Source organism: Eubalaena glacialis, chromosome 13 (assembly GCF_028564815.1).
Source record: "Eubalaena glacialis isolate mEubGla1 chromosome 13, mEubGla1.1.hap2.+ XY, whole genome shotgun sequence".
Classification (NCBI taxonomy): Eukaryota; Metazoa; Chordata; class Mammalia; order Artiodactyla; family Balaenidae; genus Eubalaena; species Eubalaena glacialis.
In genome coordinates, this window is record NC_083728.1 from 78,620,943 (window position 1) to 78,640,655 (window position 19,713).

The 19,713-nt window shown below is 49.9% G+C and overlaps 2 protein-coding genes across 4 annotated transcripts; one reads left to right on the forward strand and one right to left on the reverse strand.

Moving 5' to 3' along the window:
* Positions 1 to 4,790: 4,790 nt before the first annotated feature.
* Positions 4,791 to 13,354, forward strand: ZNF771 (zinc finger protein 771). 3 transcript variants are annotated; one of them, XM_061208972.1, is made up of 3 exons: positions 4,791 to 4,874; positions 5,526 to 5,675; positions 12,301 to 13,354. In XM_061208972.1, exons 2-3 carry the CDS (start codon positions 5,535 to 5,537, stop codon positions 13,102 to 13,104), a joined length of 945 nt encoding a protein of 314 aa, XP_061064955.1. In that variant the 5' UTR covers positions 4,791 to 4,874; positions 5,526 to 5,534; the 3' UTR covers positions 13,105 to 13,354. The 3 variants fall into 3 exon arrangements, with proteins under 3 accessions (XP_061064955.1, XP_061064956.1, XP_061064954.1); XM_061208973.1 differs by lacking the exon at positions 4,791 to 4,874 and adding an exon at positions 4,945 to 5,173 and having other exon boundaries at positions 5,513 to 5,675; XM_061208971.1 differs by lacking the exon at positions 4,791 to 4,874 and adding an exon at positions 4,947 to 5,173.
* Positions 13,355 to 16,029: 2,675 nt separating this feature from the next.
* Positions 16,030 to 19,105, reverse strand: DCTPP1 (dCTP pyrophosphatase 1). Its single transcript, XM_061209096.1, has 3 exons — positions 18,974 to 19,105; positions 18,174 to 18,284; positions 16,030 to 16,524 (listed from the first exon to the last, which is right to left on the reverse strand). Exons 1-3 carry the CDS (start codon positions 19,069 to 19,071, stop codon positions 16,224 to 16,226), a joined length of 510 nt encoding a protein of 169 aa, XP_061065079.1. The 5' UTR covers positions 19,072 to 19,105; the 3' UTR covers positions 16,030 to 16,223.
* Positions 19,106 to 19,713: the final 608 nt, after the last annotated feature.

A 19,713-nucleotide genomic window follows, 5' to 3' on the forward strand; every position in this document is an offset into this window, starting at 1 on the left:
AAGGGCCTGGGAGGCGGTGGGAGGGAGAAGGAGGGGAAGAAACAAATGGGAGAAAGGAGTGGCTAGATAGCAATAGAGATTTGGAGACAATGATCTTGAAGCTCAGGAAACTCCTGGCTGGGCTCAGTCAGGACCTTGCCAGTGTGGTTTATACCCCCAGCTTCTAGAACACTGCCTAGTATACAGTAGGCAATAAATATTTGTTGATGAATAAACTGACCTTAGCCTGAGGGCCCTTAAAGAACTCTATAAATTCCTGCTGCCTCTTAACCTGTAAATTGACCCCTCCCAACCTTGCCCCTGGGAGACCAGCACCCTGAACCAGGGTTTGTTAGACCTATGAGCTGCAACAATGAGACTTCTGAGGTTTAGGGTGACAGAGTGAGGCAGGGCCATCTTGACCACCCTACTGATGGTGAGAGTATTGTTGTGAGGCAGGCAGTACCCAGCCTCAGGCCGCTGGATGTGGTCTTAGCCAGGAAGAGGACACTTGGAGAGGCCAGACCTATCTGCCCTGGAGAAGCCCAAACTGCCCTGACACCTGGACACGGCAGAATAGGTCAGAGACAGCAGAAAGAGCAGTCATCTGCCCTGGATGCTAAGCCCAGGTCCTGGTGGACGGCAGCAGAGATACACTGGGAGAAGGGCAGTACAGCGGTGAGGAGAAGCCAGGGAAGCACCAAGGCCTGACAGCCACATCTCCATGTGTCTCGCCAATAAACTGCTTCTTGTCTGAGGCGTGGACTCGTGTGTACGTGTGTGCGTGGTGAGGGGTGAAAAAGGTGCCGAAGGGTCACCACAGGCAAAACCCACAAGCCATGTTGTAAACTTGCTCTCTTTGAGCCCTGTCAAATAAAGAAGTTGGGTTGTCATAGCTGCTTTTTAGCTCTGACAACGGGTTAAGAAAACGGCCACCAGGCCTGTCAGCTGATGCCTGAGACCTGAGTTCTGGCTGCCCACGGCAGCCATCTACGCCACAGGCTCGAGCGCGACCCTTAAAAGGAAAAACACTCGGTGGGAGCGTGGGGGGTGGGGGGGGGCGGGTGTTCTGCGAGCGCTGTTGCTATGGCGACAGGTGCTGGGAGAAAAGTGGCCGGCAGGAATTGGTACCAGCTCAGAAGACCCCGACACTGATGTTCTGCCTTCTGGGAAACCCCACCTCCCTGCGACCCTTTTTTTATTTGTCGAGAAACAGGTCATTTGGCTGCATAGCCCAAAGGCAGGGCAAAGGGGATGTCTCTATCCCCCAGAAAAGGCAACCGTATTTCCCAGCCACCCATGCGTCATTAGGTGCAGGACTCCAACTCCTAGCTTTTTCCGAGGAGGGCGCCAATCGGGAGGAAGGGGAAAAAGGAACTGACCTGATTGGCCAGGGACAAAAAAGACTAGGGCGGTTCACCCATCTAAGAAATGAAGTACAAGACTCCCTACAACTTCGCTGGCTTGGCGTCTCCGCTAATTTACGTGCGGGAACGGTCCCCGGGTAGAAGCTCTCGCGACATCTTAACCGTCGGCCGGGCTTCCTTAGAAACCAATGAACGCTTGCTGCAGCGCGGCTCCTCCCAGTCCTCGCACCCCTGCCAAGTTGTTAAACAGATTCGAAATCCCAGAATTTTGACTTCAGGCCTGGAGTTCTCAGCGGCTTCTGTCCTTAAGTGCACACAAACACCCATAGACCTGAATGGAGGCCTTTGGGGCTTTGGGAAGATCCTCCCTGCTGGTTGCCGTGTCTCACCTCCCTACCAGGTCGGCCTCCAAGCTAGTCTGCAGTGAACTTTGTAAAATCTGACCACTTCACTCCCCTATTAAAAACCCTGCCGGGAGCTTCCTTGGTGGCGCAGTGGTTAGGAATCCGCCTGCCAATGCAGAGGACACGGGTTCGTGCCCCGGTCCGGGAGGATCCCACATGCCGCGGAGCGGCTAGGCCCGTGAGCCACAACTACTGAGCCTGCGCGTCTGGAGCCTGTGCTCCGCAACGGGAGAGGCGGCGACAGTGAGGCCCGCGCACCGCGATGAAGAGTGGCCCCCGCTCTCCGCAACTGGAGAAAGCCCTTGCACAGAAACGAAGACCCAACACAGCCAAAAGTAAATAAATAGATAAATAAATTTAAAACAAAACAAAACAAAAAAAACCCTGCCGTATATGCTCATGTCCTCTCTATAAAACTTAACTCCTTAGATGGCATTCAAGGCCTTCCACTTGTGTGGTTTCAGACCCGTGCCTCTTAAATATTCTGTTTTTGTAACTTGGAATGCCCCCCTTCCCAACGTGTTAACCTATCCAAATACCTCAAGTGTTACTTCCTCCCAGAAGCCTTCCCTAAACCTCCAGCCTGGGTTAGAACCCCCTTCATCTGAGGTGTTAAGCTCCCTTAACACATCGAGAGCTTCTTTAGGATAAAAAGACACTCAACAGCATTACCTACTGTGTGCTGGGTACTGGGCATAGAAAGATGAATAAGACAAAGTTTCTGCCCTCAGTTTCTACGCAGAAGCTAGACATTGAACAAATATTTTCAAGCGTGGTAAAGACTATGCAGGAAGCAGGCATGCAGGAGAGACTCCCACATGATTCAATGCCTCTCCAAAGAAGTGGCAATTATGTTAAGACGTAAAGAATGATTTGGAACAAGCCAAGAAAGGAGGAGGTGGGAGATGGGATGGCGGATGGCGTGTTCTATGCACCAGTCCTTGGGATTCAAGAACTCAAGTAAACTTCTAGTGAGGCTGAAGGCAAATAGTGAAATGCAGAATAGCGAAAAGTAAGATAAAGACTTCCAAATTCAACTTTCTACCTCCCAGTCCTAAAAGGGGCCTGGCACACAATAAGGCTCACTCAATACTTTGGTGAACGATGTCCTTGGAACATGATGTGCTCTTCACGAGAGTTTACAGTCCCACAAACTGCTACCTCTTTGTCCATCTGGCAAACTCCCACTCATCTCTGAAGGTCCTTTACGTTTATCTCTTTGGTGAGGCCTGCACCCAATATCCACTCCCTTCCAGGGAGTTGCCAGAACACCTATTGTTTCCTTTTCATATGTATATAATATATATATCATACACATATATATTTTTAAATCACCTTCTTTACTAGACTGTGAGATTCTCAAGAACAAGAACTAGCTCTGATTCCAGATAGATACTTGTACATGTTCCTCCTTTTGCAAGCATCTGTTCCAAAGTCCTCCCACAGTAGGAGGACCTTCCAGTAGGGACTTTCGCTGCACCCAGCTGAGTCTCCTCACTGATTCTCTGAATTAGGGGAAGCACGCCTTGCCTTTTGCTAGAGTTCCAGCCATAATCTGGCCTTGCCTGCCTCTTCTCCCACTCCCACACTACATTTCCATTAACTCACTTGGCTCCAGCCACACAAGCCTTCTTTCTTTTCCTCAAACATGCCAAGCTTAATCTCACCTTAAAGTCTCTGTAGTTCTGTCTAGAACATTCTTCGTCTAAATTTTCAAATGGCTTTTTCTCATCATTCAAGTTTCATCTCATATATTATATCCTAAGAGATGCCTTCCCTGCCCACATTAAAGAAGCTCCCAACCATAGCCACTCCCTGTTGCATCATCTGGCCCTATTTCCTTCTTACACCTATCCTTATCTGAAATTATCTTATTTACTTGTTGACATTTTTTGCACCTTGAGAAGTGCCATGGTAGCTAAGATTTTTGTCTCTTTTGTTCACTACTGCATCTCCAATATCTAGAATGGTGCCAGGTACATAGTAGGGTTCAATAAATATTTGATGAGAGAATTAACACAATCAAAGTGGCTTTCGGGATCCTGAGGGTGAGTATCACACTCATTTACCCCCTTTTCCCAGCTCTGAGGAAGAGCAAAACTTTGACCAGATGTAATCCCAACATACAAATTATGTTCTGGGCTCTGCAGACTGAGGAACAGGCTTGAGTCCTGGCTCTGCTACCAATTTCCTCATGTAACCTCATTTCTGAGAGAGAATTTGGTGCAACAGGAAGAGCATGAGGTTTGGAATTGGCTACTTACCAGCTATGTGACTTTGAGCAAATTACTTAAGCTTTTAGTTCCCTCGTTTGTCAAAGGAAGGTAATATGATTGATCCCCACAGGGTTGTTGTAAAGAGACAACTAGGGATTGTAAGCACTTACTGAATGTAATTTCTCTTTCATCATTTCTGAATCTTCGTTGCCCCATTCATAAATTGGGAGAACTAGGTATCTTTTTCAAGAGAAGTGGGAAAATACAGATCTTTACATGAAATATCTCAATTTTTAAATGTTGGAAATTAAATTTTGTAAAAGACCTCTCGTGCTTCTTTTGAAGTTAACTTTTAAACTTGAGAGCCAAACAAGATACTTCTGTGGACTGGATCTGGTCCGTGTGCTATAATTTTCCACCTAGGCTACTGGGTTGCTGGGGATGCTGTGACAACACTTACTGTGTAACTCAGGCAAGTCAGTTAGCTTCAATTAGCTCATCTGTGAATTTCAATTAGCTCATCTGTGAAATGGACCCACCTTTGTGCGGATCGAGATCAGATGTGCAAAAGGCTCAGCATAACGATGGCGCGTAAGAGGCACAAGGCACACCACGCAACAAACAGCAGCGGTTGCTTGGGTGGCTGTTGGTAAGTATGTATTAAAGGAGCAAGATATCCCAGAGACCAGGAGACCGTGAAGGCGACGCTGCGAAAGGAGAAAAGATGGGAGAAGAGGCAAAAAGAGGGAAGGGAAGAGGTGAGGAGGCAACAGGGTCCGCCCTCCAGGCGGGGCGCCAGCGAGAGGCCCAGGCAGGGGCGGGAGCGCACGTGGCCTATTTCGGGCGGAGCAGACGCGCTTGGCCGCAGCGGAGACCTCCGAGCCGGCCGCAGGAGACGAGCCTTTAAGGTAGGTCACTACCGGACTGTGAGGACCTTGAACACCGAGTAGCGCGGCCCGGGGTCTTTGGGAGTCGGGGTTGAGCGGAAGGCGCTGGGTGTGGGCTCGCCACCCTCCCGGGGCAGTTCGGGCCGGACGCCTGGGTCCTCTGGCCCCTCCCCCTCGGGGGCGGGGTAAGGTATTCTGACCAATGGCCAGTCGTCACCGAGGCCCCGCCTACGCCCCGCCCCCGGAGTCGCGGCGTCGCAGAGTGCCCAACCGCCCGGCGCCCTGGCCTGGGGCAGCGCGAGCGCCCGAACCTGCGGCTGGTGAGTGCTCACCCCCTCAGGGTCTCCGCCCCGATCCCGCCTCCAGCCCGTGCCCTAGAGCTCCGGGCCGCGGACCCAGGCACCGGGGAGTGACTCAGCGCGGGGAGGGTGGCGACTCACTGGGGCTAGAGATTCGAAGTGTTCAGGGCCTTGAATGCCGGGATGAGTGGGGTGAACGAGAGTCTTCCGAGCTGGTCCCGGGATAGGGCTGGGGCCTAGGGCCGGGCTGGGATAGAGGGAAGAAGGTCAGACACAAAGATCACAGGAGAAGCCACGGCTGCACCGCCTTGTGTGGGCCAGAGCCATGGTGGGGGGGCGGGTCCTGAGCTTCTGACTCAGCTCCCTGCCCCAGGACACCAAGATGCCCGGTGAACAGCAGACAGAGGAGGAGGAAGAGGAAGAGATGCAAGAAGAGATGGTGCTGCTGGTGAAGGGTGAGGAGGATGAGGGTGAAGAGAAGTATGAAGTGGTGAAACTCAAGATCCCCATGGACAACAAGGAGGTACGTGTCCCACACCCTGGGGTCCCTTCGCCCCTAAACCTGGTGCAGGTCCGGCCTCCCTCAGACAGAATCCAGGGATCCTGTCCCTACTTTCCCTTGACTCTCAGGGTTGGCCACCCATCTTTCTGTCCCACAGTCCATGCTGCCATAATACAGATGTCACGCCTACTGTGCCAGGCTCTGTGCTGGGTGCTGGAGAGTAAACGCTCTCCTCGGTTCCTCGTGGAGCTTGATGTCTAGCAGGGTTAGACTGACAAGGGTGTTGAAGGTTTAAAGAGAGGAGTTTTAAGGAGATCAAAATATGAGTTAGATTTACCCATTAGAGACCCTAACTGCCACTAGGTATAGTTCTACTTCCCAAAACCCTACAGGACTCCCACCCACAGCCAGAGCAGCCCTGAGTCCAGCTGGAGGACTCCTGGGCCAGATTTGTGGGCCCAGCCAGACTCCCTCTGATTTCTTCCTACACAGGCGCCAGTTCCCAGAAAAAGAAAGTTCTGCTGCCCCCTAGTGGGTGTGGTGGGCCCTAGGGGGAGGGGGCTGGCTGCTGTGGCCTCCTCTTCCAGTCAAAATAACTATTTAGGGAATTCCCAGGCGGTCCAGTGGTTAGGACTCCGCGCTTTCACTGCTGTGGCCCGTTTAGTTCTGTTTTCTCAGGCCTCCTTGGCCCATCCTCCTAGCTCAGCCTGCCTCTTCCGGCCCTGTGAATCCCCTGGTCTCCACCTTTGGCCTATAAGTTAAGAACTCAGACTCCAGAGTTTAGGGTGGACTTCCAACTCTATCACTTACCAGCTGTGTGACCTTAGGCAAGTTTAACCTCTTTGTGCCTCAGTTTCCTCACTGGTAAAAGGGAAATCATAATAGCACCTATTTCTTGGGGTTGGGAGGATTAAATGAGTTAATACGTGTAAAGAGTTAGAACTGTGTCTGGCACATAATAAACACTATGTAAGTATTTGCTGCTATTATTCATTCTTCTCCCTAAAGTTCAGGACCTTGGGCTAGGTCATCCTTCTGGAGATTTTTCTACTCATTTTTATCAAGGCCTTTCTGGGCTGAATCCTGAGGCTGGGAGTGAACAGGGAAACCTAGAACATGGAGGCCTAGACAGAGAATTGAGGGCAAATAACTCAAGGCAGTGGGGAAGGCTTCATGGAAATGACTTTGACGTGGGCCTTGAAAACTTAGTGGGAATTTGGCAAATGGAGGAGGAGGAAGGGCATTCCAGGATGAGGAAACAGCAAAAGCAAATGCTCAGAGAAGATAAGGCCAGAGAAGTAGGCAGGGCCAGAGAGTAAAAGGTGTTGAAAGCCAGCTTAGGAATTTGGACATACTCTGTTAGGTTATGCGGTGCCATCAGAAGCCTCAAATCAGAGGAGAGACATGATCAGATTTTCTATTTAGAAGAATCGTTGGCTGCTGTGGGGAGACCAGGTCAGGTATGGCTGGTAGCCTGCTCTAAGGTAGTGGCAGCAGGGGAGAGAAGATGGAAATAAGGGGGTTTTGGGGAACATTGATTGGACTGCATGGAGCTAAGGATGGGAAGGGTGGGTGTAGGCATGGCTAGTCATGAAAAGGCTGTAGAGCTAGACTCTAAATGGTATCATGTAGTGGTTAAAAGCATTGGCTCAAATCCTAACCACTATTTACCAGTTTTGCCTCGACAGCTTTTTCATCTATAAAATGAGATAATGAAAGTAAGATCCTTGAAATCCAGTCCAAGTATCACGTGGGTGACTGGATTTGGAGGAGGGTGGAAATGAGAGTTACACACCCACATCCCACAAAGATTTAGCACTGTGCCCACAAGATAGCTCATCAACTTGCTGTGTGGTCTCCCTGAGTCTCGGTTTCTATGAAATAGTGGTCTCCAAAGCTCCTTCTAGTGTCAACATTCTGTGACTCTTAGCTCTCACCCAGTCCCATGGCTGGTCATTGTCCAGAACAGGCCTTAATTATGCTGCACTCAGTAGCTGGAGTATTCTCTCACTGCCTATTAAAATCCAAACTATCTTTAATGAATAGAAGGGTTTTCTCAGAGGGCTCTATGTACATCCAGTCCTGTCTCTCCCTGCTTAAAATTGAACCCTTGAGTGGTATTCTGTTTCCCTCAGCTCCTGCGCCTGGCATTCAAAGGTCTTCATCGTCTGACCTCATGGCTTCATCTCTAGTCACTCAGCACCCATCCCATGCCCCAGCTTCAAACACACCTGACCCTTCTCACCTCGAAGACTTTGCCCACGTTGTCTTTCAGCCTGTAAAACCCTCTTCACCTTTCCCACCTGCTTTCCCTGGGAGTAGTGCATCTCCTAGATCAGGTTTCTTCATTTTTAACATGCGTACATATCACCTGGGGATCTTATTAAACTGAAGATTTTGATCCAGTAGGTATGGGGGCGACTTGAGATTCTGTATTTCTAACAAGTTTCCAGTGATGCTGCTGCTGCTGGTCTGTGGACCACACTTCCTTTAGCAATGAGCGAGAGGATAGGGATTGTACTTTATACTCTGTACTCAAAAGAAGGGAGATTCTGACAGCTAAAAAAGCCCAGGTGAGGGAGACAAACTGTGTAGGTAACCTTAAACTTGTCAGTGAGATAGAATTGCATCATTCTATGAGAGAAGAGGTGTTTTAGACAATGACAGACTTCCAGTGTAAACCCTGACCCTGCCGATGGATTAGCTGTAGGACCTTGGTAGTCACTTACTTCTGAGTCTTATATCCTTATTTTAAAATGGTGCTAATACAGCCTAACCCAAAGGGTTGTGAGAATTTAAAATAAGAACATGGGTGAAAAGCACCGCACTTCCTGGCACATAGTGAGTGCTCAGTAAATGGTAGTTATTGTTATTAATTAGAAAAGTAATGGCTGAGGAAAAAACTGGAATGTTTGCTCTGGTTTAAAACAAAAACAAAAACACCTTAAGCAGGAAGACAAAATCACTAACTTTATTTTTTATTTTTATTTATTTATTTTTAAAATAAATTTGTTTATTTATTTTATTTATTTTTTGGCTGCATTGGGTCTTTGTTGCTGCACTCAGGCTTTCTCTAGTTGTGGTGAGCGGGGCTACTCTTCGTTGCAGTGCACGGGCTTCTCATTGCGGTGGCTTCCTTGTTGCAGAGCACGGGCTCTAGGCATGCGGGCTTCAATAGTTGTGGCACATGGGCTCAGTAGTTGTGGCTTCTGGGCTCTAGAGCGCTGGCTCAGTAGTTGTGGCGCACATGCTTAGTTGCTCCGTGGCATGTGGGATCTTCCCGGGCCAGGGCTCAAACCCGTGTCCCCTGCATTGGCAGGCAGATTCTTAACCACTGCGCCACCAGGGAAGTCCCAAAATCACTAACTTTAAATACTTGGATTATCATATTCTTATACTACATGTATCCCCCTAGTACCCTCATGTTATAGTGCAGATACCCTGTATTCTAATTTTTAAGTCTAACAGCTGTAGAACTTAAAAGGCATGTAAGTCTGGTATTTGCCAAGCTTCAGTCACATGTATACTGCTCACCTGTTTGCTCATTTATTTAATGCTCTTCTTCAGATAGATTCACATTGTTTTGTTAAATAAATTTACCTTCATCTGAGCAATAATACTGATGAAATTGTGGGTTTCATGTGATCTGTTGTTTTTCTAATATCCATGAAAATAAATACATAATGATCATAGTAAGATAAGAGTTAGCCTACATAACACTTAGAATCCTCTTGCATTCTGTGATGTGCATACCTCAAGTCGGGATATATTGATCTCACCTAGCCTACCCTGCCTTCCTTGGTTCACTGAGGCAGGGGAAGGGAGGGACTTGCCTGGGGTCTTAATGAGCTAGACTCAGCCCCTCTTACCAAGATTCTTCCTAGGGCACCCAAGGCCCCTCCTCCTGGAGCTGGAGATACCAAGGGTACTTGTGTGAAGAATTTCTTTTTCACAAGATAGTGAATACAGCATAAGGAAGTCCTCAGGCTGGTCAAAGTCACCTTAAAGAAGGGTGCCAAAGAAAAACGGGCCAGAAAAATATAGATATAATGAGAAAAATTCTCTCCACGATGGCTGATGTGATGAAATAAACCCAATAGATGTCAAAACCAGGGCAAGACTGGAAAGTGTGACCTTGAATTCAGACTGTGCCGAATTTGCTGTGGGGAGTTTCTCGATTCAAAGTATCAAGTTGTATTTTAACCTTGAATCCCTCTTGGAGAGTGCCAGGCACTTGGAGTCCAGCCGCTGTCACATCTTCGTGCTTTGTGTGCAGGGAAGCAGTGTAGCCTACTGGTTAAGGGTGAGAACTCTAAGGTCAGTCCTGACTCCCACTGGCTATGTGAATTTAATCTCTCTGAGCTCAGTTTTCTCAAAAGATAACGCCTGACTCAAGGGGGAGTGACAGGAAGATTTAATACAATAATGTACATAACATAGCACTGTCACATCTTTACGCTGTAATGTTGTTATCACTATTATCATTATCGTGATAATAGTATTTAAGCCAGAGTTCCCTTGGCTGGTGACCAGTTTCCCAAACTGCCTTGTTTTCAAATTTCTGAGGTGGTTACCAAAAAGCTACTGTCTTTTTAACAAAGGATCTTGAAGGCCCTGAAGGTGCCCTCCTTACAACTTCAGAAAGAAGAGGCCTCGCTACTCCCTAGTTGTCACTTACCCTCTCTTAACCTGTTTCCTTATCTATAAAAGAAGAATAGTGATAATCACTTGGTGGAGATGGAATATGGGGAGCAAGAAGCTAACACTGTCTTATCCTTAATATGTGCCTGGTTTTTCATTTGGTCATGAATTAATATCCTATTTGCTTAGTCCATGGTAGAGATTCAACACCACTTTTGCTAGGATGAGCCTTCTCTTTTCTAAGAAGGAAGCAATGTTTCCTCAGTATTCCTCTTTACTGTTAGTACAAACTGTTTTCCCTTCATCTGCTTCTTTTTTTTTTTTTTTTATCTGCTTCTTATAAAGCATTTCTTTTTCTGATTTTATCTCCAGAGGCCCAGACCTCATGAAACTGGCTTATTTTTGAATTTTTTTCATTTCAGGCCTCAGAATAGTATTTGGGTTTCACCCTGGCTGCCTTTTTTGCAGCTTAAAAAATGATAGGTGCTTGCTCTTGAAAGTTTATTAGAGAGCCTGGACTTGATGGTGGCCTGGCTTCTAAGACACCGTGCTCTCCTGGGTCTCTTACCTCACCGGCTGCCTCTGCTCAGTCTCCTTTGCTGGCTGCTTTTCGTCTTGCCACCCCATTTCTCTCTGCCTATTCCTTGGGTGAACTCATCCAGTCTCAACGCTTTAAAAACCACCTCCACGCTGATGCCTTCCCAATTAACATCTCCAGCCTGGGCCTCTCTCCTGAGCTCCAGATGTGTCAAGGAGAACTGCAGATAAGATCAGAAACGGATAGTAGGTACCAACTTGGTCCTCCCTCCACCCTCAGCTCTGTAGATGGCAACTCCGCCTTTGCAGTTGCTAAGCTCAAAATCATTTTGAGTCATTTTTACTCCTTTCTTTACACCTCATGTCTAATCTACTGTCAAATTTGCTGTCTCAAACTGCAGAATATATCCAGAAGCAGACCACTTCTCACCACCTTCACTTCCCACCTCTGTCACCTGGGTCCAAGCCGCTGTCTTCTCTGGCTTGCAGTACAGTAGCCTCCTCGCTGGGTTCGTGCCCCCTCCCCTCCTTCATTCTTTTTTGCTTTTTTAAATTAATTAATTAATTTTTTTTGGCTGCGTTGGGTCTTTGTTGCTGCGCATGGACTTTCTCTAGTTGCGGCGAGCAGGGGCTACTCTTTGTTGTGGTGCGTGGGCTTCTCATTGCGGTGGCTTCTCTTGTTGCGGAGCATGGGCTCAGTAGTTGTGGCTCACAGGCTTAATTGCTCTGCAGCATGTGGAATCTTCCCGGACCAGGGCTTGAACCCGTGTTCCCTGCATTGGCAGGCGGATTCTTAACCACTGCGCCACCAGGGAAGCCCCTGAAACCTTTTAAAATATGAGTCTAATCTGTTCCCCTCCTTGCTCAAAACCGTCTAACATCTCTATTGAGTCCTCACCTCATTCACATGCAAGGCCCTATGCTAAGATATCCCCTTCAGGACCACTCCATGGATTACTCTTCCCCTCCTGCCGTCCGCCCTAGGCACTGTTTCTGGCCATTCCTAGAACAGGAAAACTCCTGCCTCAGGGCCTTGCTTTTCCCTCTGGAACCTGCTCTCTCACCTCCTGAGGTCTTCGCTCATGTGACATCAGCGAGGTTTCTCAACCCTATTTAAACTTGCAGCACCCCCTCCAATACCAGCACTCCGTATCCATTCTTCCTGAAACTAGGAATTTTTAAAAAAATTAATGTTGAATCCCCAGTTCCTAGAACAGAGTCTGGCACATTGTACGCGTTCAATAAATACTGGATGAATTAATAAAGAATAGCTAGAATGACACTAGGCATTGTAATATGTGCGTTTATGTTAATCTCATTTAACGCGCACAACCGTCCTGAGAGGCGCACCCCGTGGCTTTTCCTACTGTACAAACGGGGGACGGAGAGGCTGCAGCCGGCAGAGCCCCAGGTCTCTGGCTCCCGAGCCTCTCGGTCAGGGCTGACCTGTCCCCCCCTCTCCCCGCAGGTCCCGAGCGAGGCGCCAGCGCCGTCGGCGGACCCGGCGCGCCCACACGCGTGCCGGGACTGCGGCCGTGCCTTTGCGCGCCGCTCCACATTGGCCAAGCACGTCCGCATACACACGGGCGAGCGGCCCTTTGCGTGCACCGAGTGCGGCCGGCGCTTCTCGCAGAAGTCGGCGCTGACCAAACACAGCCGCACGCATACGGGCGAGCGGCCTTACGAATGCCCAGAATGCGACAAGCGCTTCTCGGCCGCCTCGAACCTGCGGCAGCACCGGCGGCGCCACACGGGCGAGAAGCCGTACGCATGCGCACAATGCGGCCGCCGTTTCGCGCAGAGCTCCAACTACGCACAGCACCTGCGCGTGCACACGGGCGAGAAGCCGTACTCGTGCCCGGACTGCGGACGCGCCTTCGGCGGCAGTTCGTGTCTGGCGCGCCACCGACGCACGCACACGGGCGAGCGGCCGTACGCATGCGCCGACTGCGGCACGCGCTTCGCTCAGAGCTCGGCGCTGGCCAAGCACCGGCGTGTGCACACGGGCGAGAAGCCGCACCGCTGCGCCGTGTGCGGCCGCGGCTTCGGCCACCGCTCCAACCTGGCGGAGCATGCGCGCACGCACACAGGCGAGCGGCCCTACCCATGTGCCGAGTGCGGCCGGCGCTTCCGCCTCAGCTCGCACTTCATCCGCCACCGTCGCGCGCATATGCGGCGCCGTCTCTATATTTGCGCGGGCTGCGGCCGGGACTTCAAGCTACCCGCCGGAGCCACTGCCACTGAGCGCTGCCCAGATTGTGAGGGCAGTTGAATCGCCATTCTTGTCTCCGCGGGGTGCGAGCTGGGGAGGGGCACGCTAGTATCCCGACCTGGGGCTGCGTTAACCCGGACAACTCCCCGCCCCGCCACCTGCATCTCAGATAGGGTGAGACGGCGGGCCTGGCTGCCCTGGAACTGGGAGACAGGAAGGATCCCCTACCGGGGTCCCTGGAAACGCGCCCACCTCCCTCTCATTACATCCCCTCGGCCCGTGTTAGAGTGAATAAAGTATTATACTCTCACCCCACCCGTGCCTGTGAATGAGGTGGGTGGGGTGTGAATTAGGAGGAAAGTTGGGGGTCTCCCCAGGCTTAGGTGATTTAGGTGAATTGTCATGGAGTCAAGTGGGGCTATAAGCCCAAAAGTGTTACAGGAACTGGTTTTGTGTGTGTGTGGAGTCATTCCACGCTTGGCCCTTGGTTATGTCTTCATGACCTCAGACCTAGAAGAGTCCATAAATTTAGCGCGTTCGTGATCAACAGGCACTGCATTCTGCAGAGCTTTGAGTGAGCCGGCATGAACCTCATGGAACTCGGTCTAGTAAAGAGAAGCAATAGTGGAAACTTTAGCACTAGGTTAAAGAACTTCAGTGCTACGTTATTATCAGCTCATTTTCATCCTCAAAGCATCCCAAAGTGAGGTAACTCTTTTACCTCCATTTCTGCAGATGAGTAAATAGGTACTGACTGCCAGTGAATGGCACAGTGGGGACAAGTACACAGGCAAGTGCAGTCCCCTGTCATTGGAACTCTGATGGGGGAGTTGCTGGATAGGAGAGGTCTTCAGTGCAATCTTGGAGTTTAGAGAGGCTCTTCTCAGAGGTGGCATTTAAGCTGGTCTTAAGGTCAAGAGAGTTGGGGTTGGGGACGTATGGAGAGAACCCCTGAACCTGCATGCCAGACTTGTTAGAGCTTGCAGATGTTCTCTGGGGTGGAAGGCAGGGACAACAAGCAAGGACGTTGGCAGGAGACAGACCACTAAGGACCCTGGAAGCCAGGTTAAAGGTTCCAAAGCCACAAAGAAGCCTTGAGGGATTAGAGGGGAGGGAGAGATATGGCATATTATTGAGCTAGAATTAATAGGAGTTAAAGTGGACGTGGGGAAAGGAGAGATGGGGCTGATTTCATTTCTTAGCTTGGGTGACCGCAGGCAGTGTCATTGAGATGGGGACACGGGATGAGGAGCAGGACCAGAGTTGAAGTGGCAGCAATTGTTACACCCCAATCTGGACACATTGAGTGTGAAGTAAATGTGGACGGGTCAGGGAGGTGATTGGAAGTAACACCTTGGGGATATCAGGTCTGGAGGGCATGGCACCACATCCACAAGAGGGTAGTAGAGAACTTGAGTCTGTGACAGAATAGCCAGAGGTAGAAAAGCAGAAGTGTCTTGTCTGGGAAATCTAGAGGAAAGTGTTTTATGGAGGAAACTTAGCTCAGTCAGATGCTGCTGTGGTGTCCACCGTGTATGAATTCGGGGAAGGTGATGAGAACAGTTTCAGTGGAGGGGTGGGGGGTGAAAGCCAGCGTTGAGTGGGTTAGGGTAGAAATGAGAGAATGAAGAAGCAGAGTGGATCGGTGTAGATCCATTTCAAGAGGTTTGGCTGTGAAAAGCATGAGGGAAGTAGCTGGAGTTTTGTTGGTTTTGTCCTGTCAATAGGAAAGAGACTCAAGTATGCTTTATGTGCTAATGGGAAGGGCTAATGGAAAGGAAAAGACTTTGATTATATGGAGGAGAGAGGAGATAATTGATCAAGGAGACAGGATGAAATAAGAGATCAATAAGATAAGGCTCCTGCTATCACTGGTGGGCAGAGGAAAGGAGGGTTTGGGAAGATAAAGCTAAAGCAGTTCCAATCTGATGGATTCTCTTTTACCTAGGAAGTAAGAGAGGTCACTGGTTAAGAGGAAGTGAGGTCATTAATAAGAGTGAGGCCAGTAAAGGGAAATGCTTTATTGTACTGATGTGGAATCAGGTTTCGCCCTGTGAAGGAGGCAGGCTGCTAGTTCCCTGGGTAGCTCTGAAAAGAAAGTGATGTGCCTGGGGTCACACAACGGGTGAATCATACATACCCAACACTATCTTTAGGTGTAGAAGTGGAACAAGCAAATTGGCCTTGGGAGAGAAGGAGGGGGCTAAGGGGTCCAAGCCCCAAAAGAGAGGAAGCCCTGTTCTGCTTCATATCAGACAGACCTGACCCTGATTTGTGCTGGGGACCAAGGGAGAGGGGCAGAGGGCTCTCACAGGGCTGGGGTCCTGATGGACAAGGCCCACGCCTGCCTTAACTGTTGAAATTTCCTGCTCTGGGCCCCTGAAAGTTTTGAGTTGAAAAAGCAAACAGATAATGACAACTGCAAACTTACACTGTCCTAAGCACTCTACTTAGAATAACTTACTTAAACCTTACAACCCTATTAGGTAGATAACATTATTTTCATTTCATTTCATTTCATTTATTTATTTATTTTTGGCTGCGCGGCATGTGGGATCTTAGTTCCCCGACCAGGGATGGAACCCATGCCCACTGCAGTGGAAGCGCAGAGTCTTAACCACTGGACCGCCAGGGAAGTCCCTTATTTTCATTTTAGATGAGGAAATGGAGGCACAGAAAGATGACAATATAATCCAGAACATCATCCAGTATCAAAGATGGCATTTGAACCCAGACAGCCTGGCTCCAGAATCTGGGCTCTTATCCAACACTACATAAAGCCTCCAGTCTTGTTTAGAGAAGGGGAAGGAACTTACTTGCATGAGGTCAGACAGAGAACTTACTAGAAATCAGATCTCTCTGCTCTGCAGGTGGGAAGTATAATAGAGAAACATGGGCTTTGGGCTCACAGGTATCCCTGGTACCCCTCTCCAGCATGTGCTGAGACAGAGAGCCTCCCCAGCTGCCCCAGGAAGAATCCAGAAGTTGCTAACCAAAACTTTTATTGAGAGAGAAAAAACCAGGAGGCTATCTACTGGAGGTTCTTGGGCCTCAGACCTCAAGAAGGGTAGCCCCCAGGCCCATGATCTGTTAGGAAAGGACTAGAATGAGGTAGCATGGCTGGAGCACCCTCTGCTCCTCAGATGCCGTGCTGAGTTGCAGGTTCTGTGCCCATGTTTCTAGGTTGAGGCCTGACCTGTGGACTCACAGGCAAGGTCTGCAGGCCCCACAGCCTGGTTTTCAGAGGTGGCCCCATGAGGCAAGTCTGTGTACTTGCGGGCAGAGCCGCGGGACAGATGCGCTGGGTAGCGTCGCCGGTTGGTGTCCATCTTGGAGAGCACTGCTTGGGGCAGATCTACACGGCAGCGGGCCGCCAGTGCTACCAGGTAGATGAGGACGTCACTGAGCTCCTCTTGAAGGGCTGCTCGTTCCCTGGGGGGCCAGGCTTGGGGCCCAGGCTCCTCATCCGGCTTCCACTGACTGGGGACAGGACACAAAGACAGGCACACATACATAGATGCTAGCTAGGACAACGGGTTCCACCTCTCTTAGGGGCACACCCCAGGCCTTGCAGCAATGAACTCCCACCTCCTAGGAAGTTCCTCCAAAGACAAGTCAACCCAGCTGGGCCCTGGAATCTTCATGGTGGGGAAGAGACCCCATCAGATGATTCACCCAGACCTCTGTGTCCCTACCTGAGCCAAGGAGTAGCCAAAAGGATATTTCACTTATCGAGACACAATTCTACTCCTCCCCTGCCGGCCTTAGCCACTGCCACCCCAGACTAAACCTTAGACCTGGACCACTGCAGAAGCCTCTAACTCATCTTCTACTCTTACCCTGCACCATCTTTTAAAAGCACAAATTACATTTTGTCCCTCCCCTGCTTAAAACTCCCCCAAGTGTGCTTGGAATAACATCCAAACTCCTACCATGCCCTCCAGGTCCTGCATGAACTGACTCCTGCTTCTTCCAGTGTCATTATCCACCATGCTCCCTCTCACTCCCCACCTAAAGCCACTCTGGCCTTTTCTGCCTTGCAAACAGGCCAAACTGTCACAGGACCTTTGCACTTACTGCTCCCTCTGCCTTGAATGCTCTTCCCCCCATCCTTCCCATGGCTGGCTGTTACTGAGGTCTCAGCTCAGATGTCACCTCCTCAGAAAAGCCTTCTCCCTCTGTTACCTTCTTTCTCATCACCTTGTGTTACTTTCCTCATAGAACTTGTGACAATTCCACATCTTTTAAAATTAGTTCACTTATTTATTGTCAGTCTCCTTGCACTGGGATGGTAGGAACTGTGTCTATCTTGTTCAAGGCCATATCTCGATTCTGGAGGACATAGCACACAAATGGTGGTCATAAATCTGTAATGAACGAATGGCTTGCCCTCACACACATCAGTGCCCTCATTTGTCCATCCCACAGTGACTGCCCTGACTTAGGTCTCACCACCTTTTGCCTCATCTACACCAGCTTCCTCACTGGTCTCCCCTGACCCAATTCTCTCGGGGATCCAATCCACCCTGCAGACACAGTGACCTTTCTACCATTCAAATCTGGTCAGGTGTTCTGTCCAAACTCCATTACTTCCCAGCCCTGATTCTATCATTCTGTGTTCCTATCCTACCCCTGTCCTCCACAGCCACAGTATATTGAATGCCTATTGTATCCCAGCCACTTGGGACACACCAGAGACCAAAACAGACAAAATCCTTGCTCTTCCTCAAGAAGCTTACACTGAAGGAATCTTATATTCTCCCTGAATTTAACTTGCCCTTTCCCACCTCACTACCTTTGCAAATGTAAACTCCCCCTGTCTGGAATGCCACAGGCAGGTCTTCTATAGAATACCTGCCTTTCCACCCCAGAGGCAGAGGTAAAGGACAGTTGCCACTGTCCCCTCTTAGACCTGGACCTGCCTTGCTGTTTTCACACCTTTCTCTCCCAGGAGACTGGGCACCCCTAGAGGGCAGGGACCCATAAGTCATCTTTGTATGCCCAGCAACCACATACAGAGCTTGGTAGTGAGGAGGGGAAATTGGATCCAGGGATATCTAATGGTCAAATAAATCCTCCCCTCCCCTCCCCAACACACAGACTCTTCCAGAAGCCTGTCATCTACTCACAAGAGCTCTGCCAGCTCCCCTACTTCCCCCACCAAGGCCAGGAGGAGGTTCCGAGGTTGGTGGAACTGGTCCCAGTCTCGTTCAGCAGCAAACTCAGCATGGAGGCGGCGGCTGGAATAGGAGAAAGGGGTGGAAGTCCAGGTCCCAAGGTTAGGGGATGGGGGAGGAGATGCAGGGCCCTGGCAGGTACCTCAGTGATATGTAATGGGGGCATGGGTATCAGGGGGGATTCTGCAACTAATTCCTTGGGTGGCCTAAGCAAGTCGTTTCCTCTTTAGGGGACTTGGTTTCCTCATCTATAAAATGGGTGGGACCTTACACAGACCCTAAATTATCGAAATCTAATAATACCTTCTTTTTCATTTTTCCACCTCCTGCTGCTGCTTCTGCAGTTTTCCTCCATCTGGAATATCCCTATCTCTGTATATCTAAATCCTATTGATTTTACAGAATACAGCTCCAGGACACTTCCCCTAAGAAGCCCTCCTTGATTTCCTCCAGCAAGAAATGTCTCCCACCTCTCAATACTACATTTACCCCCGTCCTACCTCCCGCTCCTGGAGGGCAGAGACAGGGCAGAAGCAGCATCGTACTCCGGTATGTCCCCTGCCTCAGGTGTGCATTGTTAAGCCCATTTTACAGAGGAGGAGGTTAGAAGGCTCGCCTGCGGGGGTCAGCCAGCAGAGCTAGGACCTGAGCACAGCTGCTAGCCTTCTTCCCGACCACGTGGAAGAACCCTCCCCAAACGGAGAGAGAAAGGGGGCGATCTCCCCAGCCCAGCCTGGGCAAGGACGGCTTACATGTCCTCGAGCGTTGGTTCCGAGCTGAAGCTGAAGGGGGCGGCAGCAGCAGTGCCCTCTCCTCCTGCATCCCCACGCGTCTCCCCACCCGCGGACATACCGCCCACCGCGCCGCAGCCCTGACTTGCTGAAGAACCTGGAGCCAAGCTCGGAGCCCCCGCCTCCAGAGCGCCTGACCAGTCACAGGCGTTCATGATTGCTTCACGTGGGCGGAGCCGAAAGAAGGACCAATTTCTTACGTGGAGTTTGCTACAGCCCGCCCCTTACCCGGACGGGACCAACCTAAGAGGACTTCATGCTTGCGTTCCTTGGCGCCGGCCCCCGAATTCTTCAGTCTTAACCAAGCATCTTAAAGGTATAGGTACCGGCATCGACCAAGGGAAGAGACAAAAGGCAGAGAGTGGAGAGCGCAGGCGAATCACTTCCCTTTTGGGCGCCAGATGGCGCCAAAGCAAAATGATGGCGGGGAGCCCCGTGGAGAACCCCAGCAATGAAGGGTTTAAACGAGAAAGGGGAATTTATTAAAAGGATACAGAAATGTCTCCAGGATACAGCTGAGCCTGAGGAATGAACTAGAACTAGGGTAGCTGTTTCAAGCATTTTACATATTTATTTATTTTTTGGAGGCCCTGCTAAATCTATAGCAAAAAATCAAAAAAATCTATATATTTTTTTATTTTTTTATACAGCAAGTTCTTATTACTTATTTTTTACATATTAGTGTATATGTGTCAATTCCA